Genomic DNA, 21,715 nt, shown 5'->3' with positions numbered 1-21,715 from the left:
CCTTTGATGGTCCTTAATCTGTTGATCACTTTATCTTGGATTAATTAGTGTTGTCACTACTATTTACACGGGTCAATGTTTACTTTGCAATTTCCTTCAATCCAGACTGTTTCGTTTCTAAAGGCTTTTTTTTTTTAAATTTTTAGAAAACTAAAATCAACGAATTACAAAACCCACGAACATGTAAATATTGCTCAAGCCACGAAAATTGATGCCCACGAATTAAAGTACTTTCACAGTACATCAAAATTGAACCCAATTGTCTTGTCTTGTGTTCAAACTCAAAACTTTTGTGTTAATCACTTTGATGCAAAGAATTGTTATCATGATATGTTGTTGCTGAATGTCATCTAACTGTTACTATCAGGTAACAGAGGACATAGTTATCCTTCCCGTAATATCATTTTCATTCCAAGTCAAACCGCCTTTGATCAAACTCCTCATTGCTGTGCAATTTGCAATAAAGCAATACCGGTAAATACTATTTTTTTGAAAGTTCTTGGTTAACCCAGCCATGGATCAAACAAACAACTGTATAGCTTATTTTTTTCGCAAGGTGTAAATTTTCGTGTACATGCAAAGGTATTGATAATTTTTTTGAATCTGCCAAAAATAATAACAGCAAAAATATATTAAATGAAAATAGAGAAATTTTACACCAGCGAATAACCCGCTATACGTATATATAATACATACCACAGATGATATCATAGATTCCATATCCAATGTAACACCAAAGTCAGGTACTTGTTCAAACAGGATCTTCTCATCTAATACCTTCTCAAACTGAGCAAGTTTATTCTACAACACAATTCCAAAAGTTACTATGTATTCTCAGATGTCTGAATTTGTTAAAAATTCTAAACTAACAATTGACAAGAGTAAAAACATTGAAATTCTTTTTGTCTCAGTCATACAAATTTTGAGTAGCTTTATTGTTTGCAAGATCAATACAAACATAACTGATGCCACCATTCAGGTGCAAGCAGTTAGTTGCTTAAAGGTTTAAACCTATTTGCGATTTCCACTCTAAATAATTCATTAAACGTAAGTAGTTCAGTGCAATTAATTACTCATAAGAACTCACAACCTCAGTGAGCACTGCTTGGTATATAAGGAATGTAGATAAACTTAATTTAAAAATTTTGTTTTTGTTCATGGTTAAAGGCCTTACATTCTCTTCAACCTCTGTCTTTGTTAGAAAGTCGTACAGATGTACAATTAAGGAAGTTCGCTTCTCAGTTTCAAAATACCAGGCTTTTCACAACACTAGTATATATTGATAGGGGATTTATAAAGGAATCAAAAGAGAAAAAATAAAATATAGATCAATGTACTTGTTTTCCAGATATAAGCCATTGAAATTTTGTAGGAAAATGTTCTCTTGATTTTTTATAGCTTAATCATATATGTTTATGACTGATAAGTTAAAGTTTTCAAAAACTATTAAAAAATAACAACCATTTTATAAGATGTTACAGATGGCTTATAATTATACATGTAAAAGATTTATAAAAAGAAAAATGGAGGTTAATGGGCATTTTTTTAAGGCATTCAAATGGATAAAACCAGAGAATTCTGAAAATCTGACAAAATTGTCAAAACATGACAAGCGAACTTCCTGAAAATTGCCTAATGACTCCATATTTTATATGGTTATGGTATCTAAGCAGTTTAATACCACACACACTAAGACTGAAGTGGATTTTTCTCACTTCAAGCCATCCATAGTGAAAATCAACACAGAGGGGGGATAGGAACTTTATTGGGACTGCGGGATTGGGTGTTTTTCTGGATGTCGGGTTTCAATTTATCCAAATCTGGACCACAGGATTTTGTGTTTTTAAGCCCCAGTTGCGGGATCAAGACCCCTTCTACCAACACCCATCCCCTCCTTTCCCCAACACAGAGTGTGTAAAATTTGTGCAAGTCTCCAGTGAAAATGCTTCAAACCAGGACTAGCAATTACTCTTCATGCATAATAATCAGAATTCAAACTACTTTAGTCTTTACATAAAAAATATTATTTAGCTTTACAATTCTCTATTTAAGAATATACTGTAAATTCAGAAATTATTACAAGCTCTTTATTATTGCGAAATATGCGACAGGGTAATACAATGTAATCGCAATAATTTAAACTCACATTTTGAAAAAGTTTATATGAATGAAACAAGATTGTTTTCAATATCGCAAAAATTTAAATCGCATTGTGGTCCAAAATGACAAAATCGCAATAATAAATCCACGCAATAATTTCTGAATTTACAGTATCTATGATTTGACAGCGGACAGGTACATGTATATAGGACTAAAATCTACATGAGCTGTTGTTTGTTGCTATCTATCACAATGTTTTCTGTTTATTGTTTTGAACATGAATCAGGCTGTTAGTTTTCTTGCTTGGATTGTTGTCATTTAGCTTTTCGTAGCTTGCTTTGCGGTTTTTGTTTTTTTCATTGTTGAAGGCCATAGTTGCATACTTCTATGTCATTTGGTCTCAGGTGGAGAGTTGTCTCATTGGCAATCATACATCATCTTCTTATTTCTATATTACCTTTAACCTCTGTATCTCTCCTTTTATGTACAATATTCTAGTCTCCACAACATCAGCTACTTTGGACCGGTCACCACTACAATTGAAAAGACTTGATTGATGTGTTGCTGTTTAACAAAGCATGACAAATATACTGTATCACAGATCAAATATATGGTTCAAAGAGTGTTAATTTACGTTTTTTGATTGAGTTAAGCCTCCCAATTGATAATTTATTGTGTTTTTTTTTTCCATGTTGTGATGTTATACTATTGTTTCAGAAAAAGGGAGAAGGTTTGGTACCATTTAAACATTTAATCTCGCTGCAAATGTTTGCTCCTGTCCTAAGTCAGGAATCTTATGTACAGTTGTTGTTGTTGTTTATGTTGTTGTTGTTTATGTAATTAATACATGTTTCTCGTTTCTCATTTTTTATATATGGGACAATACCCCTAATGCGCCTTGAAATGAGGAACACAAAAGTCATGTGTAAACAAAAAATCTCTGTGTAGCGATATTTGACACATTTCTATGATAAACAAATGACTGAGCTGAACCATTAGTGTTAATTTAGAAAGTAAGGAACACAGAATAAATGTGTAAAAACCATGGAGCTATTAAATGTGTTCAAAGTATTAAAATTTCAAAGAACTTATTGTGTTAAAAATGGGATTTTTTACCATGAGGAGCCACATCGCAAAAGGATACTCAGGGTTTGCTAAATTACGGAAAAATGAATCACACTTCGTACCCGAAAAATTTAACCACATATGTAAAAATGTCTCAGCTTCGAAACAAGCCATCATACATATATACAAGTTTACGATATGGGCTGAGCAACAGAAGAAAACGTTACCATTACGGCCTATGGAGAAACAATTGCGCATATTGCCCCATCTTCTAAGAAAAGATCCAGAGATATCTTAACCCTTTCGCCGATGAGTCCCGGTTTACCGGGATTCACGCTTCAGACAACTGACGATGAGTCCCGTTTTACCGGGATCGGAATACATCTTTTATGTTTCCCGCTCAAAACAGTGCAAACATGAGTTATCTTTCTTTGATGAATACCCGGATGAACGTGTAAACATGGGGCTTCCGTTTGTTGAAAACCGTGTCAAAATCAGACGAAATTTACGGAATTTACGAGAATTTGAAATGAGGGAACATTTTTTTTGAAAGAATATGGAAGAATTGAAGCCAAACTAGTATACTTTTTTGACATAAAATGTCGTTTAATGTACAAAACACTTGGAATGGACATCGTTCAGTGTGAGGAATTTGTACAGCCTCATAAAATTTTTCAAAAGTTTGCCGTTTTGGGTTAAAAAATTACGATTTGGGGTCAAAGAGCAGAATTTTGAGAATTTCACCTAAATAATGCCGAAAATTTGAAAATTTGAATATTTTATGAGGAAAAAATTATCAAAACATGAATAAAACTGTGAACATGGTGTTAGTGAATGAAATAAATACACAAATAACTACAAACAAGTTTTTATTGACATTTATTATGAAGATCTCCCACTTGAGCAATAGTAGCCAGGGAAGCCATCGTCTCAGAGTAGCATCTGTCTGGGCAGCAATCGGTGAAAGGGTTAAGATAATTTCACCTTGTAAACCACAGAAAATTGTGAAAATAATGGTTAGTAGTTTTTTATTTATACCTAGTTATCATAAATGATTTAAGATAAATATTATTGATAAAGAACAGCAAAAATTCAATGAAATTTTCGCTTTTAAAATGCATTACTGGCACGGGGCTGAACACTTTTTTTAGGCACAATCATAACTTTGTTTACCCCCGAGAGATCCGAAAGGAATTGTTTATTCAATTGAAAAAGGCAAGAAAAAACTTACATGAAATATAAATAAATTGTAAGTAAACATGACACAATATAGTCTTTGTTATGTAATTATCACTCTGGTCTACAGGAATAGCTGATAATCAAGGGAGATAACACACGAGTAAAGTGAGATACATCATCACATGTGCTTTTATCCAATGATTTGACCATGGTCAGTAAATATCATATGCAAATAAACAGAAAAATACCATGTACATGTATTAAAAAAATCATGAATTACTATTGTTTATGCACACGAGCAAAACACAAGATATTGTCATTTCTCAGTGAAAAAGGGGGAGGGTCAAACCTTCTTGAAAACAATATTGCTATTCAACTACATGTATTAAGCTAGTTCGCTACTACTCATTGCTTTTAATATAAACAGTTTAAATGAAGGTGGCTAAGCCACAAGGGAGAAGCATTTTTCTTTCTTTGTGATAAAACTTTCAAGAATTAGATTTTTCTCTCTCAATAATACTTGTGTACTTAAATTAAATGATAACACAGCCTGAGTAAATTTTTTTGTCTTATTTCAGTTCCAGACTTATCATTACTTTTAAACATGAGATGGCAAACTAAAGGTTTTAAAAAGTCCTGAATAACTGGTAAGCATTTTGATTTATTAGGTAAGCTCTAAATTATTTATTTATGGTATTTGTGCAAATGAAATTACAGTCGGTATGTTAGAAATATGCTTATATGAAAACTGTTGCTATGGTCTTGATATTAAATGAAAAGGCTTGGTTACTGATCTTTTCGACTCAACATTTTGAGTTAAATCTTGCGGCAACTGATTCTCATGTAACACTGCAAACTCTATTTAGCACTATTTTGATCTGTCGTTATTTAATGACGCCATAATACGTGTGATGTCACAATGTTTCCTTTAATACCTCATTTGGATTTCTCACTGATATAGGATTTTACTGAAATACATGTAAAAAGCCTTTTTTTCTCAAATAGAATTATGTGAATGGACAAGTTTTGAAAATTTGCACTTCATTGCACTCTAATTACATGATAAGAATGACTTTCCCAGTAGTTTTGAGGGGTTTCCACAATATTATATACCAAATGTCCACTAGTAAGAATAGTTATTTTGGTGGTTTTTTTTTATGAAATCTACATTTTTGCATAATTTGTCTGTCAAAATGCACTTTAAGACACAAGAAAATGTTATGGAATGCTTTAATAGGGTCTGTGTATTGTAATTTAAGGTTATCATCAGAAGTTTTGTCCTTGTTTTGACTAGTAAAGGTATACTGGAAGAAACTAATTATACATACACGTTGTATTAAAAATAAATGAATATAGCGATAAAAGTGTCATTGCCATATAGTGCTGAAACGACTTTATTTTTTCTTTCAGAAATGGACAAAAATACACAGATTTATTCAGAATGTCATACCGATGAAGATCACCTAAAAATATTTGGAAAAATCAGAACTATGGATTTCAATATGGGACAATACCCCTAATGCGCCTTGAAATGAGGAACACAAAAGTCACGTGTAAACAAAAAATCTCTGTGTAGTGATATTTGACACATTTCTATGATAAACAAATGACTGAGCTGAACCATTAGTGTTAATTTAGAAAGTAAGGGAACACAGAATAAATGTGTAAAAACCATGGAGCTATTAAATGTGTTCAAAGTATTAAAATTTCAAAGAACTTATTGTGTTAAAAATGGGATTTTTTACCATGAGGAGCCACATCGCAAAAGGATACTCGGGGTTTGCTAAATTACGGAAAAATGAATCACACTTCGTACACCGAAAATGTAACCACATATGTAAAAATGTCTCAGCTTCGAACCAAGCCATCATACATATACAAGTTTACGATATGGGCTGAGCAACAGAAGAAAACGTTACCATTACGGCCTATGGAGAAACAATTGCGCATATTGCCCCATATAAGACCATCGGTTTTCCCATTTGAATGGTTTTACACTAGTAATTTTGGGGCCCTTTATATCTTGTTGTTCGCTGTGAGCCAAGGCTCCGTGTTGAAGGCCGTACATTGACCTATAATGGTTTACTTTTATAAATCGTATTTGGATGGAGAATTGTCTCATTGGCAATCATACCACATCTTCCTCTATCTATGTAAATTGAGAAATTTTCATAGACAATTTAATAAAGTTTATGCCCCAATAAATATTATCTGTTCAAACCAAATTTTAACCTACAGGTAAGGAATATTACAATCATGTACTCAAAACTATGAAAAAATAATTCCAATGATTCAAAGATAGTCCAAATGAAGAAATTTAAACCCCATGAAAATTCATAACTGTACTATAACATCAGTATTTATCAACTGATCCATTCATTCTGTAAATTAGCAAAGGCTCAATATGTCTGGTTGTGCTTAATAATTCTTAAACAATGAAGAATGGTCTAGAGTGGGGTGCTCATTTTCGCCACATATTTCCATGTTTTCTACAGTTTATGGGCAGGTCTAAATATTTTTGAAGTATACTGATATTTCTATATGGAGATAATTTCAAATGCAAAATATTCTTAAGCTTGAAAACGGGTTTGTTTGAAAAAAATCATTGGAAAAGTTAGATTAAAGGGTGTATGAAATTTCTGGATGTTTTGTCAATGGGGGACACATATTCGCCGTTTTTACACATCTATTTAAAACCAAATAACCGCAGCTTTTAACAATTTTTATCAAATCAATTGCATTATAGATGAATAGCAGACATTTCAAAGGTGTAAAGAATTCAAAATTAGGGCATTCAGTCAAATATTTAATTAGAAATACTTCTTTGAAATCATGTTTTTATTCAGGAAATTGTCCGAAAATCGTTGTCCGTTTTTCGGTCATTTTCGGTAGGAGCCGCAATTTTGTATCAGTTTAAAAAAATATCATATTTGATACAAAAATATAATTTATTGGTACATTTCTTCCATTTCAGCCATCCTTTGAAGTTTTTACACCTCAAAATCCTAAAACGGCGAAAGTGTGTCCCCGGCGAAAATGAGCACCCCACTCTACACTGAACAAATATTAAAACATACGGACACAGAAAAAAGTACAAAATGGCAAAAACTCTTATCAAATTCTCCTTAAAAATAAAATGTGCAAAATGTTTTTACCTAATTTGGTTCTCAAACTTTCTTTTTATGTGTTACATATTTGTTTTTTTTTTCATTTTTTGTTTCATAAAAAGTGCACTTTTTAGTTTTCTCTTTTGGATTGATTTACTTTGTCATTTCTGGGCCTTTTAAAGCTGATTATGCCATATGGGCTTTGCTCATTGTTGACGGTGTTACGGCCAGAAATCGCCTTTAAATTGTAGCCAACAAAAGACACAAATCAATGGTAAAATTTAACAATATTTATTATACAAAAGTTTACAAAAGGTATTACACAAATATTACTTTTAACTTAACTGTCAAAATATGAGTCCAATCTGTTATCTTTATCTGTATCCGGAAATCTTTCGGAATCCAATCTGAATATTATGTTCACTACTAAGGTCACAATCCAGTATGATGTTGTTTGTAGAATAAAAGTGTCAATCCAAATGCTGTGAATACTAATGTCTATCAATGTCTATGTCCAAGTTTAATTATTAGAGTTTAACTTTAGTGTCTGTATATATAGTGTTGTCAATGGAAAATTCTAGAACACTCTATAATGGAACATTGTGGAAAATCCTGGAAAGTTACAACGGAAGTTTCTGGAATAACGTAGAAGTTTAAATTACGCATCTTTTATAAGGATCATTCTAGAAAGTTCCAATCATTCTGTGATTGTTCCAGTGATTCCTAAACTGCACAATTATAAGATTATTTGGTAAACAACTATCAGGCCATACAACACAAATTAGGCCAACATAAATAAACATAATAATTACAATATCATAACACCTCCCCCCTTAAAAGAAGTTTTAGTGTAACAAAAACTTATCATGAATAATATGAACAAAAATACATAATATATACAAAGTGATTTAATAAGCTCTAGATAAAGCATCAGCTATTACATTATCTTTACCCTTAATATGTTTTACAATTACATCATATTCCTGTAACAATAAACTCCACCTAGTCAACCTCTGATTCTTGTTTCTCATTTTATGCATGAAGGTGAGAGGATTATGATCAGTATAAACAAGAATAGGATATACAGTGGGATTCAAATATACATCAAAATGTTGAAGTGCTGACAACATTGCAAAACACTCTTTTTCAATAGTTGAATAATTTTTCTGATGTTTATCTAATTTCTTAGAAAAATATGATATAGGTTTTTCAACATTATCATCTGTCTCTTGATATAAAACAGCTCCTATTCCTACATCGCTTGCATCAACAGCAAGTTTAAATTGTTTTTCAAAGTCTGGAGTAATCAGAACTGGACTATTAATTAAAAGTGATTTGCTATTTTCAAAAGCTTTTTGACAATTTTCACTCCAGATAAATTTAGAATCTTTTCGTAAAAGATGAGTCAATGGTTGAACAACAGTAGCAAAATTTGAACAGAATTTCCTGTAAAATCCTATCATGCCTAAATATCTCATAAGTTGTTTTCTATTTGTAGGAGGTGGAAATTTGGAAATAGCTTCCACTTTAGCCATAATAGGTTTTACTTGACCTTGGCCAACTGTATGCCCTAAATAATCAACAGTGGCCTGACAAAATTCACTTTTACCAAGATTAACAGTCAAATTTGAATATGACAATCTATCAAAAGTATCATACAAATGTGTTAAATGCTGTTCCCAGCTATCACTACATACAATAAGATCATCAATATAAGCATAACAACAGTCTAAATCTTTTATAACATTATTGATCATTCTTTGAAATGTAGCTGGAGCACTTTTCATGCCAAATGGCATTACAGTATATTGAAATAAGCCATCTGGTGTAACAAAAGCTGATATTTCACGAGCTCTCTGTGTCAATGGAACTTGCCAATAACCTTTCAATAAATCAAATTTGCTCACAAATTTTGCTTGACCAATATTGTCAATACAATCGTCTATCCTTGGAATCGGATAGGAATCCGATTTTGAGACTGAATTTACTTTTCTGAAATCAGTCACGAAACGAAAAGTTTTATTTGGTTTTGGCACAAGGAGACAAGGAGAGCTCCATTCACTGTTACTCGGCTCAATAATATCATTGGCAAGCATATATTTAATTTCTTTTCTCATAACTTCAAGTTTGAGTGGATTGAGCCTGTAAGGATGTTGCTTAATTGGAGAAGCATCTCCGACATCAACATCATGACAAACAGCAGTGGTTTTGTTTGGCACATCTGGAAAAAGATTTTTAAAAGAAAATACCAAAGTTTTTATTTCCTCTCTACGATCAAAAGACAGATGTGCAAGTTTTGAATCTAAAGTTGACAAAATTTCTGAATTTTTCAATCTAACTGTCTCTTCCATAGTTTTACAACTAAAAGTTGGTTCAATTACATCTGGTTTGTCATGATTGTTCTCAAAGTTAACCATGCCTAAAGTGGCAACTGGTTTACTATCACATAGTACATTAGTACGCTCAAAATATGGTTTTAACATATTAATATGACACACTCTATTTTGTTTGCGCCGACCTGGAGTTTTTACAATATAATTCAAATCATTAATTTTATTCTCTATTGTATAAGGACCACAATATTTAGCCTGTAAAGGATGTCCAGGGACAGGCAGAAATACAAGTACCTTATCACCAGGCTCAAAAACTCTGTCCCTGGCAGCTTTATCATACCATATTTTCATTTTGTTCTGTACATTTTTTAAGTTTTTCTGAGCAATTTGACAAGCAGTAAACAATTTTTCTTTAAATCTAGATACATAGTCTAAAAGATTCAAGTCAGTATGTTCAGTAAGCCACTTTTCCTTAATCAATTTTAATGGTCCCCTTACAGTATGACCAAATACCAACTCAAAGGGACTAAATCCAAGGGATTCTTGAACAGCCTCTCGAACCGCAAAAAGTAGAAAGTGAACTCCATCATCCCAGTCTCTGTCAAATTGAAGACAAAAAGTTCTAATCATGTTCTTCAATGTTTGATGAAAACGTTCTAAGGCACCTTGAGATTCTGGATGATAAGCACTTGATCTGTACTGAGCAATCCCTAACTGGTATACGACTTGCTGAAATAAACCCGACATGAAATTTGATCCCTGGTCGGACTGTATAGACTTAGGAAGTCCTACTAATGTGAAAAATTTGATCAAAGCTTTGACGATAGTAGGTGTCTTGATATTTCTGAGCGGAATAGCTTCAGGAAAGCGGGTAGATGTACACATGATTGTCAATAAATATGCATTTCCAGTCTTGGTCTTTGGTAAAGGTCCAACACAGTCAATTAGAACTCTGCTGAAAGGTTCGTCAAAGGCTGGAATAGGCAGAAGTGGTGCTGGTGGTATTTTCTGGTTAGGTTTACCAACAACCTGGCATATATGGCATGATTTGCAGTATTCTGCAACATCGTTTCTAAGTCTGGGCCAGTAGAAATGTTGCAATATTTTTAGGCAAGTCTTCCTTATACCTAAGTGTCCAGCCAAGGGGGTGTCATGGGCAAGACCAATAATTTCTTGCCTATAAACTTTAGGCACCACCACTTGGTACACCACTCTCCATTCCTCCTCTGGGGTAGCATCAGGAGGCCTCCACTTCCTCATTAAAATGCCGTCCTGATGGTAATAGCATTCGGCCACTTTGTCTGCTTCCTCTTGTGGTTGAGCTCTCTGGCTGAGCTGAAGAACCTCAGGGTCTTTATGTTGTTCTTCAAATAAATTCTTTCGGTCTAATGAATGGCTGGTAACGTCTGGCCATGGCATAATTACATTCTTATTAACATTAGGTGGTCTTATTATGGCCTTTTCTGAGCTACCAGGACCTTCAATGTCGGCTAGGAAAGTGTCAGAAAGGTCCATGTAATCAAACTGGTTCTCTTGCAAATCCTCATCTTGTTGTTTTCTAGCCATTGCCCTAGTTACAACACAAGCTGGATACAATTCAGCATCATCTTCAGGTGATTTAACATTCACCACTGGTTCACTGGTAACAATTGGTTCAGCAACCACTTTGTTCCTAGCTAGATCATTTCCTAGCAATAATGTAACACCCTCAACGGGGAGATTAGGACGAACACCCACAATAACTGGTCCAGTTATCAAATCTGACTTCAGATAAATACGATGGAGAGGAACATCTATACAACCTAACTCTACACCTTGTAACAAAACGGAGGCACCAACAGAAGTCTTCTCGGACAAAGGCAACACACCTTCTAACAATAAAGACTGAGAAGCTCCAGTGTCCCGTAAAATCTTAATAGGCTGAAGAGTGGTATCATCAACAATAGAAACAAACCCATCAGACATAAAGGGTTTGTATTCCTCCATGTAATCACAAAAACTGGACTTAAAAGCCTGACGCGCAGGGCATTCCAATGTACTGGTAATATAAGGTGTCGTACAAGCACTGGTCTTCGGCTTATTATCTCGTTCATTCTTCTTCTGGAGTCTAAAACAATCAGCCATCAGGTGACCAATCTTCTTACAATAAGCACAAGTCAGTGACTTCTTCTCAAAAGTATCAAATTTTGGACTAGACATATTATAACTGGACTGACTCTTATTCTGTGGAACAGGCTTACTCTCAGTATGCTCAGTGCTTTGATTTTTGTAATTTCCACTGGAAGTATTAACATTTTGACCCTTGAAACTTCTTTTATGTGAAAGAGTATAATTATCTGAAATTACAGCTGCATCATGTATTGTCCCAACAGTTTTGTCGTCTAAATGTGTTTTTAAGTCTAAATGAACACATTGTTTGAACTCGTCTAATAACATCAATTGTCTTAGGTTATCAAAATTGTTATCTGTTTTCTTTGAAGTAAGCCATTTATCAAATAGATCTTCTTTTTCCCGAGCAAATTCCACATAGGTTTGTGAATCAAACTTTTTATAAGATCTAAATTTCTGTCTATATGCTTCTGGTACTAGCTCATAAGCTTTCAAAACTTCCTGTTTCACCGTGTCATAATCGGAACTTTTTTCTGATGGAAGTGCAGAGTATATTTCAGCGGCTTTACCCTCGAAAACACTTTGTAGCATTGTAGTCCAATACGGCTTTGGCCAATTCAAATTACGAGCAATTTTTTCAAACTGTGGAAAATATTTATCAACTGTTTTTTCACAAAATCTGGGAACCAAACGTATATTTTTTGCTGCATCAAAATAATCTGATTTTGATAGGACTTTAGAGTTGCTTTCTTCTTTAATTATTTCAATTTTCAGTTTTTCCATCTCTAGCCTTTCTCTCATTTCAAGTTCTTTTATTTTCTCCCTCTCCTTCATTTCCAGTTCTTTTAATTTAAATTCATCTTCTTTTTCTTTCTTTTCCATTTCTAACCTTTCCTTCATTTCCAGTTCTGCTTGTTTTAATTTAAATTCATGTTCTAATTCAAGCTGTTTTAATTTAAAGGCATCTACATTTTCGACCTTAAGTTCGAGAGCCTCTTCACCTAAAATTTCTGCGTCAACTAATTTGTCTATAACCAAATTTTTTATAATTTGTTTTCTCATAGATACTTTAAAATTTAACTGCAGATGTTTAGCAAGCAACACTAATTCGTCTTTCTTTAAATTATCAAAACTCTCCAGGTCTGGCGTTTTCAAAAATTTACCGGCATCAAATGCCATTTTGTAGAATTTTGTTGGCTGGTTATAATAAAAAATATTGAAAAAATTTTGAATAATATATTTTCAGGATCCCGGACGAGCCCCCAATTTCTGTTACGGCCAGAAATCGCCTTTAAATTGTAGCCAACAAAAGACACAAATCAATGGTAAAATTTAACAATATTTATTATACAAAAGTTTACAAAAGGTATTACACAAATATTACTTTTAACTTAACTGTCAAAATATGAGTCCAATCTGTTATCTTTATCTGTATCCGGAAATCTTTCGGAATCCAATCTGAATATTATGTTCACTACTAAGGTCACAATCCAGTATGATGTTGTTTGTAGAATAAAAGTGTCAATCCAAATGCTGTGAATACTAATGTCTATCAATGTCTATGTCCAAGTTTAATTATTAGAGTTTAACTTTAGTGTCTGTATATATAGTGTTGTCAATGGAAAATTCTAGAACACTCTATAATGGAACATTGTGGAAAATCCTGGAAAGTTACAACGGAAGTTTCTGGAATAACGTAGAAGTTTAAATTACGCATCTTTTATAAGGATCATTCTAGAAAGTTCCAATCATTCTGTGATTGTTCCAGTGATTCCTAAACTGCACAATTATAAGATTATTTGGTAAACAACTATCAGGCCATACAACACAAATTAGGCCAACATAAATAAACATAATAATTACAATATCATAACAACGGCCATACATTGAACAGTGATACAGTTGTTAATTTCTGAGCCATTTGGTCCCTTGTGGAGAGTTGACTCATTGGCAATTATAGACATACCAAATCTTCTTTTTTATAATTAATACCTGACCCTACTTACAGATGGGAGAAAACTGAGTAAATCTGGTACTTAGAACTCCTGATATGCTGTATCTCTAGTTCTAGCTGTTGATAACAAGCATAATACTTGGTCTTCAATAACTCCCTCTGAAATCAATAAATAAATAATACAAAATCATACTTCTCAATTTTACACAAAGTTAAACAAACTATTCACTATATATATATACGTGTGGTCTAGCGGGACGGCTGCAGTGCAGGCGATTTGGTGTCACGATATCACAGTAGCATGGGTTTGAATCCCGGCGAGGGAAGAACCATTAATTTGCGAAAGCAAATTTACAGATCTAACATTGTTGGGTTGATGTTTAGACGAGTTGTATATATATATAACCCCACCCTTTCTGTTGTAGGGTTGTCACTGACTCAGACGTACTTATATATATATGAAAATGCCTGTACCAAGTCAGGAATATGACAAAACAATGTTATCCATTTGTTTGATATGTTCATGATGTTTGAGCTTTTGATTTTCCATTTGTTTAAGAACTTTCATCGGAGTTTGGTATTTTTGTCATTTTACTTTTTTTTATACTCAAAACTGTTGTGATGCTATTTTTCTTATAAATGAAAAAAATTTGATTTTAATACTCTCAACTAACATGTAGTCTGTTGGGTGTAAAAGAATAAAACATATAGTTTGATTAGAGTACATAATTTTGCATTGAATATTTATCTGGATAGTTTATAAACTCAGTTGTTGGCTATTTGAGCTATTTTTATCAAAAATCAACTTTTTAAAAATCTAAAACTCCTCAATGATTTTTTTCTAATCCATGGACACTACATATTTGACATTTCAAACCTTCAGCTTGCAGAATACCTTTGATAACTAATTACAGCAGCAAACAGTCCTCAAAAAAGAAGAATTGGAATTTTTGATGATCTTAAGCGATTTTTTCTAATCCTAATTCTTAAAAATTGGTTATTCAACATAATTAATGCCTTTCCTACCTGTGCTTCTATCAATTTTTGTTTCAGTGAATTTTCATTTTCATCAGTCTGAACACAAACATCCAAATGACCATGATCAACTTCATCTGTATTTTCATCGATGAAAAAAACACTTTGCTGATCAAACATGGATTCAACAGTGTTTACAACAATTTCTCTTACATCACATGTTTTTGTCTCTACAGATTTATCACAAACTTTTGCATGTTTTGTATTTGTCATGGCATCATTGACCTCAGCAGAGTCTGTCTGAGTTTCTGTAGACTGACCAGTTGAATACTCAAGTTTGTAATAATCTTTAAAATCAATAGACTCTTGGTAAAGATTTCGTTCAATATTTGCATTGCTTTTGCTATGTCCCGTCTTTGGAACATACATTGGAATCACGGAGGGAATAAATTCAGGCACGTCTGCTTTCAAAGATGTTGAATAACCTGGTTGCTGCAAGTTATTAGCATATTTAAAACCACTGGGTTTAAACTCTGGTGATTGTGGATTCAGTTCTATTGTTTCATTTTCTACATTTTTCAAATCTATATGTAATGGACGTTTATCATCTGAATTTTCGATGTCATCAATCCAAGTCCAACTGTCTGTCGCATTGATTTCAAAATGGCTGCTAGCACATTTTTTATTTTGTTCATGTTCAGAAACTGGTATGGAGGCAGCCAGATAACCCTCCAAGTCACTCTGAGGTGTCTGACTTCTACTTCCACTACTCTCTGAAGCATTGTTCACACTTAAACTTTCAAGTTGATCACTACCAGATAATGTCAAGGAATCCATGGCCTTCTTGCGTCTTCTTTCTCTAACTCTGTCGATGGTATCTTCTGCTCTTAACTCTTGTAATGCAGAAGAAATTGCTTTTTGTACAAGTTTATTAGCAATCTCAAAGAGTTTTTCATCTTCTGTATCAGTCCTGTCGTTCCTGTCTTGGTCTTGAAGAGTATCAGACATATACAGTGAATCAGTATCTTGACTCAGTCTTCGTGTTGTCTCAACGATAGGAGTTTTAATAACGCCATCTTTGAAATGCTCCCAATCTTCTGGTGCGGCTGCATCTCTTGGCGACTGCAACTCTGGCGTAGATAAATCATCATAATCACCAACATCCGGAGCATAATTTGTTCTCCTAAGTGCAGTTAACATTTGTTCGTAATTGCTTTTCTTTTTGGATTCTAATGCGTATAAAATATGGCTGTTTTCAATACCATTTACTTCACTATCTGCAGCAATTTTTTCATTAGAAGATCCTATTTCTAAATTCATCTTTTCTTTACTGCTCCATGTCTTTTTCCATCTATCGGCAGATAAAACAGGAAAGTTTTGATTGTAGTCTCCCTTGCCCAATGAATTGCCTAGGCCAACCTTTGAAGATCCATTCGTGACTTTTATATCTAAAGAAGATGATTCAGAACTTTCAGATTCGGAATGCATACGCTTCTTGGGATTTTCGATTTTTATGCCGTATTTTGAAGCTTTCTGCATAAAATTTTGAGTATTAGTGTCCTCAGCCATTTCTTTCCTGTTCTTTTCTTCTTCAACTTTCCTAAATATTTTTGCAGTAGTTTGATTGATTTTGTCAGATTTAGTTACAATGTTGATACCATAATGAGATGCTTTAGCTTTAAATATTTCTTCTGGTGTCTGAGCTTTTGTAGACTGATCTATTTGCCCTGCAAAATGAATAAGAAAAATTAACATCTCTATCAATAGTGGGGGAAATATATAAATTACACATGAGAAGTTACTACATTTTCAGACCTCTTTAGTCAAAAGCAGACATACTTATCTCTGGGCTCTGACTGTTTGTTTGTATAAGCCAGTTCTGTAAATGCTTTTTCAGTGTTCACAGAATCACAGAAGTTGAATAACTTATTAAAAGAACCTTAGAATAAAGTAATGATAATGGTTGACAAAAAATTTGTAAGGGTTCCGCGGAACCCAGTGTCTCGCCTATTTTTGCTGTAAATTGCAGACTCAACAACAATGAGGGAAAAAATCAATAAAAATATTCCTCTTGTTACATGTACTATTTTATGATTGCAAGAAAATCTAAGTCCATTTAAAAGTAAATTACAGAAAAAACTGAGTAATCTTTTTACAAACTTTACTTCTGGATACAATATTATGATCATAAATAAGCTTCTGTCCAAGTTTGGTACAAACCCAGGATAGTTTAAGAAAGTTATTAAAATTTTTAAAACTTTAACCACAGAGTGAATGTAATGGTTCCCTGGAGAAAAACTAAGTCCATTTAAAAGTAAAATATGGAAAAAATGGATTTATTTATTTACAAAATTTACTTCTGGATACTATCTTATGATCATAAACAAGCTTCTGTCCAAATTTGGTACGAACCCAGGATAGTTTAAGAAAGTTCTAAAAACTTTAACCACAGAGTGAATGTAATGTTTCTCCGCAGAAAAAAACTAAGTCCATTTATAAGTAAAATATGGAAAAAATGGAATTTTATTTTTTCAAAATTTACTTCTGAATATTATCTTATGATCATAAACAAGCTTCTGTGCAAGTTTAGTACAAACCCAGGATAGTTTGAGAAAGTTATTAAAATTCTAAAAACTTTAACTACAGAGTGAATGTTTTGTTTCCTCGCAGAAAAAACTAAGTCCATTTATAGTAAAATACGGAAAAAATGGAATTTTATTTTTACAAAATTTACTTTTGGATACTACCTTATGATCATAAACAAGCTTCTGTCAAAGTTTGGTAGAAATCCAGTATAGTTTAAGAAAGTTATTAAAATTTCAAAAACTTTAACCACAGAGTGAATATTTGTTGACGCCGCCGACGACGCCGACGACGACGGAATGTAGGATCGCTTAGTCTCGCTTTTTCGACTAAAGTCGAAGGCTCGACAAAAATGTACCACAGGTTCAAATTTAAGGAGTTAGTTCTACCTATCTATTTCAGTCCAAAATCTGCTGGTGATTTTTCAGTAAATATTGGGAGATTTATGGGCCGATTCACTCCAGATTATTCTTTTAATAGAACAGAAATAAAATGAATGTAATCTCTCCAAAATCAACTAGTTTGACTGAATCACTCAGGGATGTTCTGATGTTCAGACTGTAAAAAAAGAAAGTGAAGTTTTACCACATTTTCAAAGTGCCTTCCCTGGGAAACATGCATGTTTTAATGTAGCAGTTCATACAATAACTAAAAACATTTTTTTTCTATAATTCTTTGTATTTACTGCAAAGTAAAACATAGTTTTGGATTAACCATTTTTTAGTTTTATTTATGGGATACCAATATTCATGGATTTTTTTTTTGGTAAATGTTCAACAGAGTACAAATTTTCTATACACTTGTACCCGGTATGCAGACTTTGGCAAAAAAAAATAAATAAACAACTGCGCCATGAGCGCATGATACGGCCGACGTCTTGTGTGGAAGTTTTATGCAATAATCATAAATAGTTTCTGAGAAAGTTGAAAGCAATAACCATATATTCTTTTTGAGACATGGAAGGACATGTAAAACCCCCACCCTGTTTTTTTTTTTTACAAAAACCTAAATATCACTAAAATAAAATTTTGAATCAAAACCAAAAAGTATACAGATCTTCAGATTAATATAACAAAGAAGTGTGTAAAGTTTTAAGCAATAATCATAAATTGTTTTTGAGATACGGCACAACATGTAATAAAAAAACCCTCCCTCTTTTTTACAAAACACTCAATAAGGCCAAAAAAAAATATATGTCTGTTTCCTGTTTCCCGACCGACCCTGACTCAAACCCCCCGACCCTAGATCTTTTTATTCAAATCCGGAAAAAAAACGTTTCCGGTCCGGAAAAATTCATTCCCGGTCCGATCCAGATCCGTATTTTACTATGCCCAAACAATCAAAATGGCTGCTCCCAGCACAAATGTGCTACAATTAAGGTTTAAAAAATGTCAGCACTGGGAGGATTATTCAATTAAAGCTTCTTTAAAGGGATTAAATCATTTTGGGGTACAGGACCCTAACCAAACATGACATGTAACCGACTGCAAATCTGACAGGGAGTGCAAAAATAAAAAAAAAAAAAAAAAAAAAAAAATCCCGACCTACCGACCCTGATTTATTTGCCTTGGAAGCAGGAAACAGACATATATTTTTTTTTGGCCTAACTCAAAAAAATGAAATTTTGAATCATCACTAAAAAGTATACAGATCTTTAGATTAATGTAACAAAGACATGTGTAAAGTTTTAAGCAATAATCATAAATTGTTTTTGAGATATGGCGCGACATGTAAAAAACCCTCCCCCTTTTTTACAAAATACTCAATAACTCAAAAATGAAATTTGAATCATCACTAAAAAGTATACAGATCTTTAGATTAATGTAACAAAGACATGTGTAAAGTTTTAAGCAATAATCATAAATTGTTTTTGAGATATGGCGCGACATGTAAAAAACCCTCCCCCTTTTTTACAAAATACTCAATAACTCAACTAGAGGCTCTCAAGAGCCTGTGTCGCTTACCTGTTACTGTATTTACTGATGTCGGCCATCTTGGGTGGTAGGCGGGATCATTAGACACTTTTTTAAATAGATACCCTAGTAATGATTGTGGCCAAGTTTGGTTAAATTTGGCCCATAGTTATTGAAAAGAAGATTTTTGTACAAGTAACAAAAATGACGAAAAGTTGTTCAATATTGACTATAAAGGGCAATAACTCCTTAAGGGGTCCTCTAATAATATTGATCATGTTGACTTACTTGTAGATCTTACTTTGCTGAACATTATTGCTGTTTACAGTTTATCTCTATCTATAATAGTATTCAAGATAATAACCAACCAGATGCTCCGCAGGGCGTAGCTTTATACGACCGCAGAGGTTGAACCCTGAACGGTTGGGGCAAGTATGGACACAACATTCAAGCTGGATTCAGCTCTAAATTTGGATTGTGATTAAATAGTTGACACAGCATAGGTTTCTGACACAGAATGAATGTGTTCTAATGAACTTAAAATTTTTGTTTTCTCTTAGAGCAATTCACTATGCTGTTGAATATTAATCCTCTCAAAAAAATGTTTGAAGAAATTTTCTTTTTTATTTATGAAATTTCATATGAGAAAAATTGAACCCAATTTTTTTAATCACATCCCCCTTTCCCTTATTCCAAAACTAATCTCAATTAAAATTTCTAATGGAGTTTGCAACAATAACTACTCATTTAAATACATCATAAAATATTAAGATGTAAAAAAACTGCTTGTTATCACTGAATGGTAAAGATTATTTTAATTTATCAGTTGGTAGTAAAAAGTGAATATACATTGTATATTGTATATAACAAAGATTTAAGTTGATTCTGGACAAAGAAAGATAACTCCAATTAAAAAAAATCTTGCTATTGCACAATATTTTGCAATTAGATATTTCTTGCTTACTATTCTGGACAAAGAAAGATAACTCTAATTAAAAAAAAATTTGCTATTTCACAATATTGTGCAATTAGATATTTCTTGCCATTGCGCAATACTGTGCAATTGAAAAGACTTGCTATTGCACAATACTTAATATAATAATTTTGGATCCTGATTTGGACCAACTTGAAAACTGGGCCCATAATAAAAAATCTAAGTACATTTTTGGATTCAGCATATCAAAGAACCCCAAGATTTCAATTTTTGTTAAAATCAGACTAAGTTTAATTTTGGACCCTTTGGACTTTAGTGTAGACTGAAAACAGGACCAAAAATGAAGAATCTACATACACAGTTAGATTTGGTATATCAAAGAACCCCATTTATTCAATTTTTGATGAAATCAAACAAAGTTTAATTTTGGACCCCGATTTGGACCAACTTGAAAACTGGGCCAATAATCAAGAATCTAAGTACATTTTTAGATTCAGCATATCAAAGAACCTAACTGATTCATTTTTTGTCAAAATCAAACTAAGTTTAATTTTGGACCCTTTGGACCTTAATGTAGACCAATTTGAAAACGGGACCAAAAGTTAAGAATCTACATACACAGTCATGACAGTTAGATTCGGCATATCAAAGAACCCCAATTATTCAATTTTGATGAAATCAAACAAAGTTTAATTTTGGACCCTTTGGGCCCCTTATTCTGTTGGGACCAAAACTCCCAAAATCAATACCAACCTTCCTTTTATGGTCATAAACCTTGTGTTTAAATTTCATAGATTTCTATTTACTTATACTAACGTTATGGTGCGAAAACCAAGAAAAATGCTTATTTGGGTCCCTTTTTGGCCCCTAATTCCTAAACTGTTGGGACCTAAACTCCCAAAATTAATACCAACCTTCCTTTTGTAGTCATTAACATTGTGTTTAAATTTCATTGATTTCTATTTACTTAAACTAATGTTATTGTGCGAAAACCAAGAATAATGCTTATTTGGGCCCTTTTTTGGCCCCTAATTCCTAAACTGTTGAAACCAAAACTCCCAAAATCAATCCCAACCGTTCTTTTGTGGTCATAAACCTTGTGTCAAAATTTCATAGATTTCTATTAACTTAAACTAAAGTTATAGTGCGAAAACCAAGAAAATGCTTATTTGGGCCCTTTTTGGCCCCTAATTCCTAAAATGTTGGGACCAAAACTCCCAAAATCAATACCAACCTTCCTTTTGTGGTCATAAACCTTGTGTTAAAATTTCATAGATTTCCATTCACTTTTACTAAAGTTAGAGTGCGAAAACTAAAAGTATTCGGACGACGACGCCAACGTGATAGCAATATACGACGAAAAATTTTTCAAATTTTGCGGTCGTATAAAAACTGCAAAATTTCCTTAAAATTACCAATTTTAAGGCAGCAACCCAACAACGGTTGTCAGAATCATCTGAAAT

The 21,715-nt window shown here is 33.0% G+C and overlaps 1 protein-coding gene and 1 long non-coding RNA gene across 3 annotated transcripts in view; one reads left to right on the top strand and one right to left on the bottom strand.

Annotated features, from left to right (window-relative positions):
• LOC143083893 (uncharacterized) overlaps positions 1-21,715 on the bottom strand; it is a 64,314-nt gene that overhangs the window by 28,287 nt on the left and 14,312 nt on the right. For both annotated transcript variants that reach the window (XM_076260268.1, XM_076260269.1), the window contains exons 4-7: positions 14,874-16,549; positions 13,900-14,006; positions 2,558-2,633; positions 697-801 (exon numbers count right to left, since the gene is read on the bottom strand). In XM_076260268.1, coding sequence (XP_076116383.1) covers positions 697-801; positions 2,558-2,633; positions 13,900-14,006; positions 14,874-16,549 — 1,964 coding nt within the window. The remainder of the gene's footprint in view (positions 1-696; positions 802-2,557; positions 2,634-13,899; positions 14,007-14,873; positions 16,550-21,715) is intronic.
• LOC143083896 (uncharacterized) lies at positions 4,158-6,060 on the top strand. Its single transcript, XR_012980928.1, has 3 exons — positions 4,158-4,414; positions 4,923-4,991; positions 5,755-6,060. It is a non-coding gene; the product is annotated as an uncharacterized LOC143083896 (long non-coding RNA).

Source organism: Mytilus galloprovincialis, chromosome 7, assembly GCF_965363235.1.
Source record: "Mytilus galloprovincialis chromosome 7, xbMytGall1.hap1.1, whole genome shotgun sequence".
In the NCBI taxonomy this organism is placed as follows: Eukaryota; Metazoa; Mollusca; class Bivalvia; order Mytilida; family Mytilidae; genus Mytilus; species Mytilus galloprovincialis.
The sequence above is the reverse complement of the archived record's forward strand: the minus strand, read 5'-3'. Positions and strand labels throughout refer to the sequence as shown.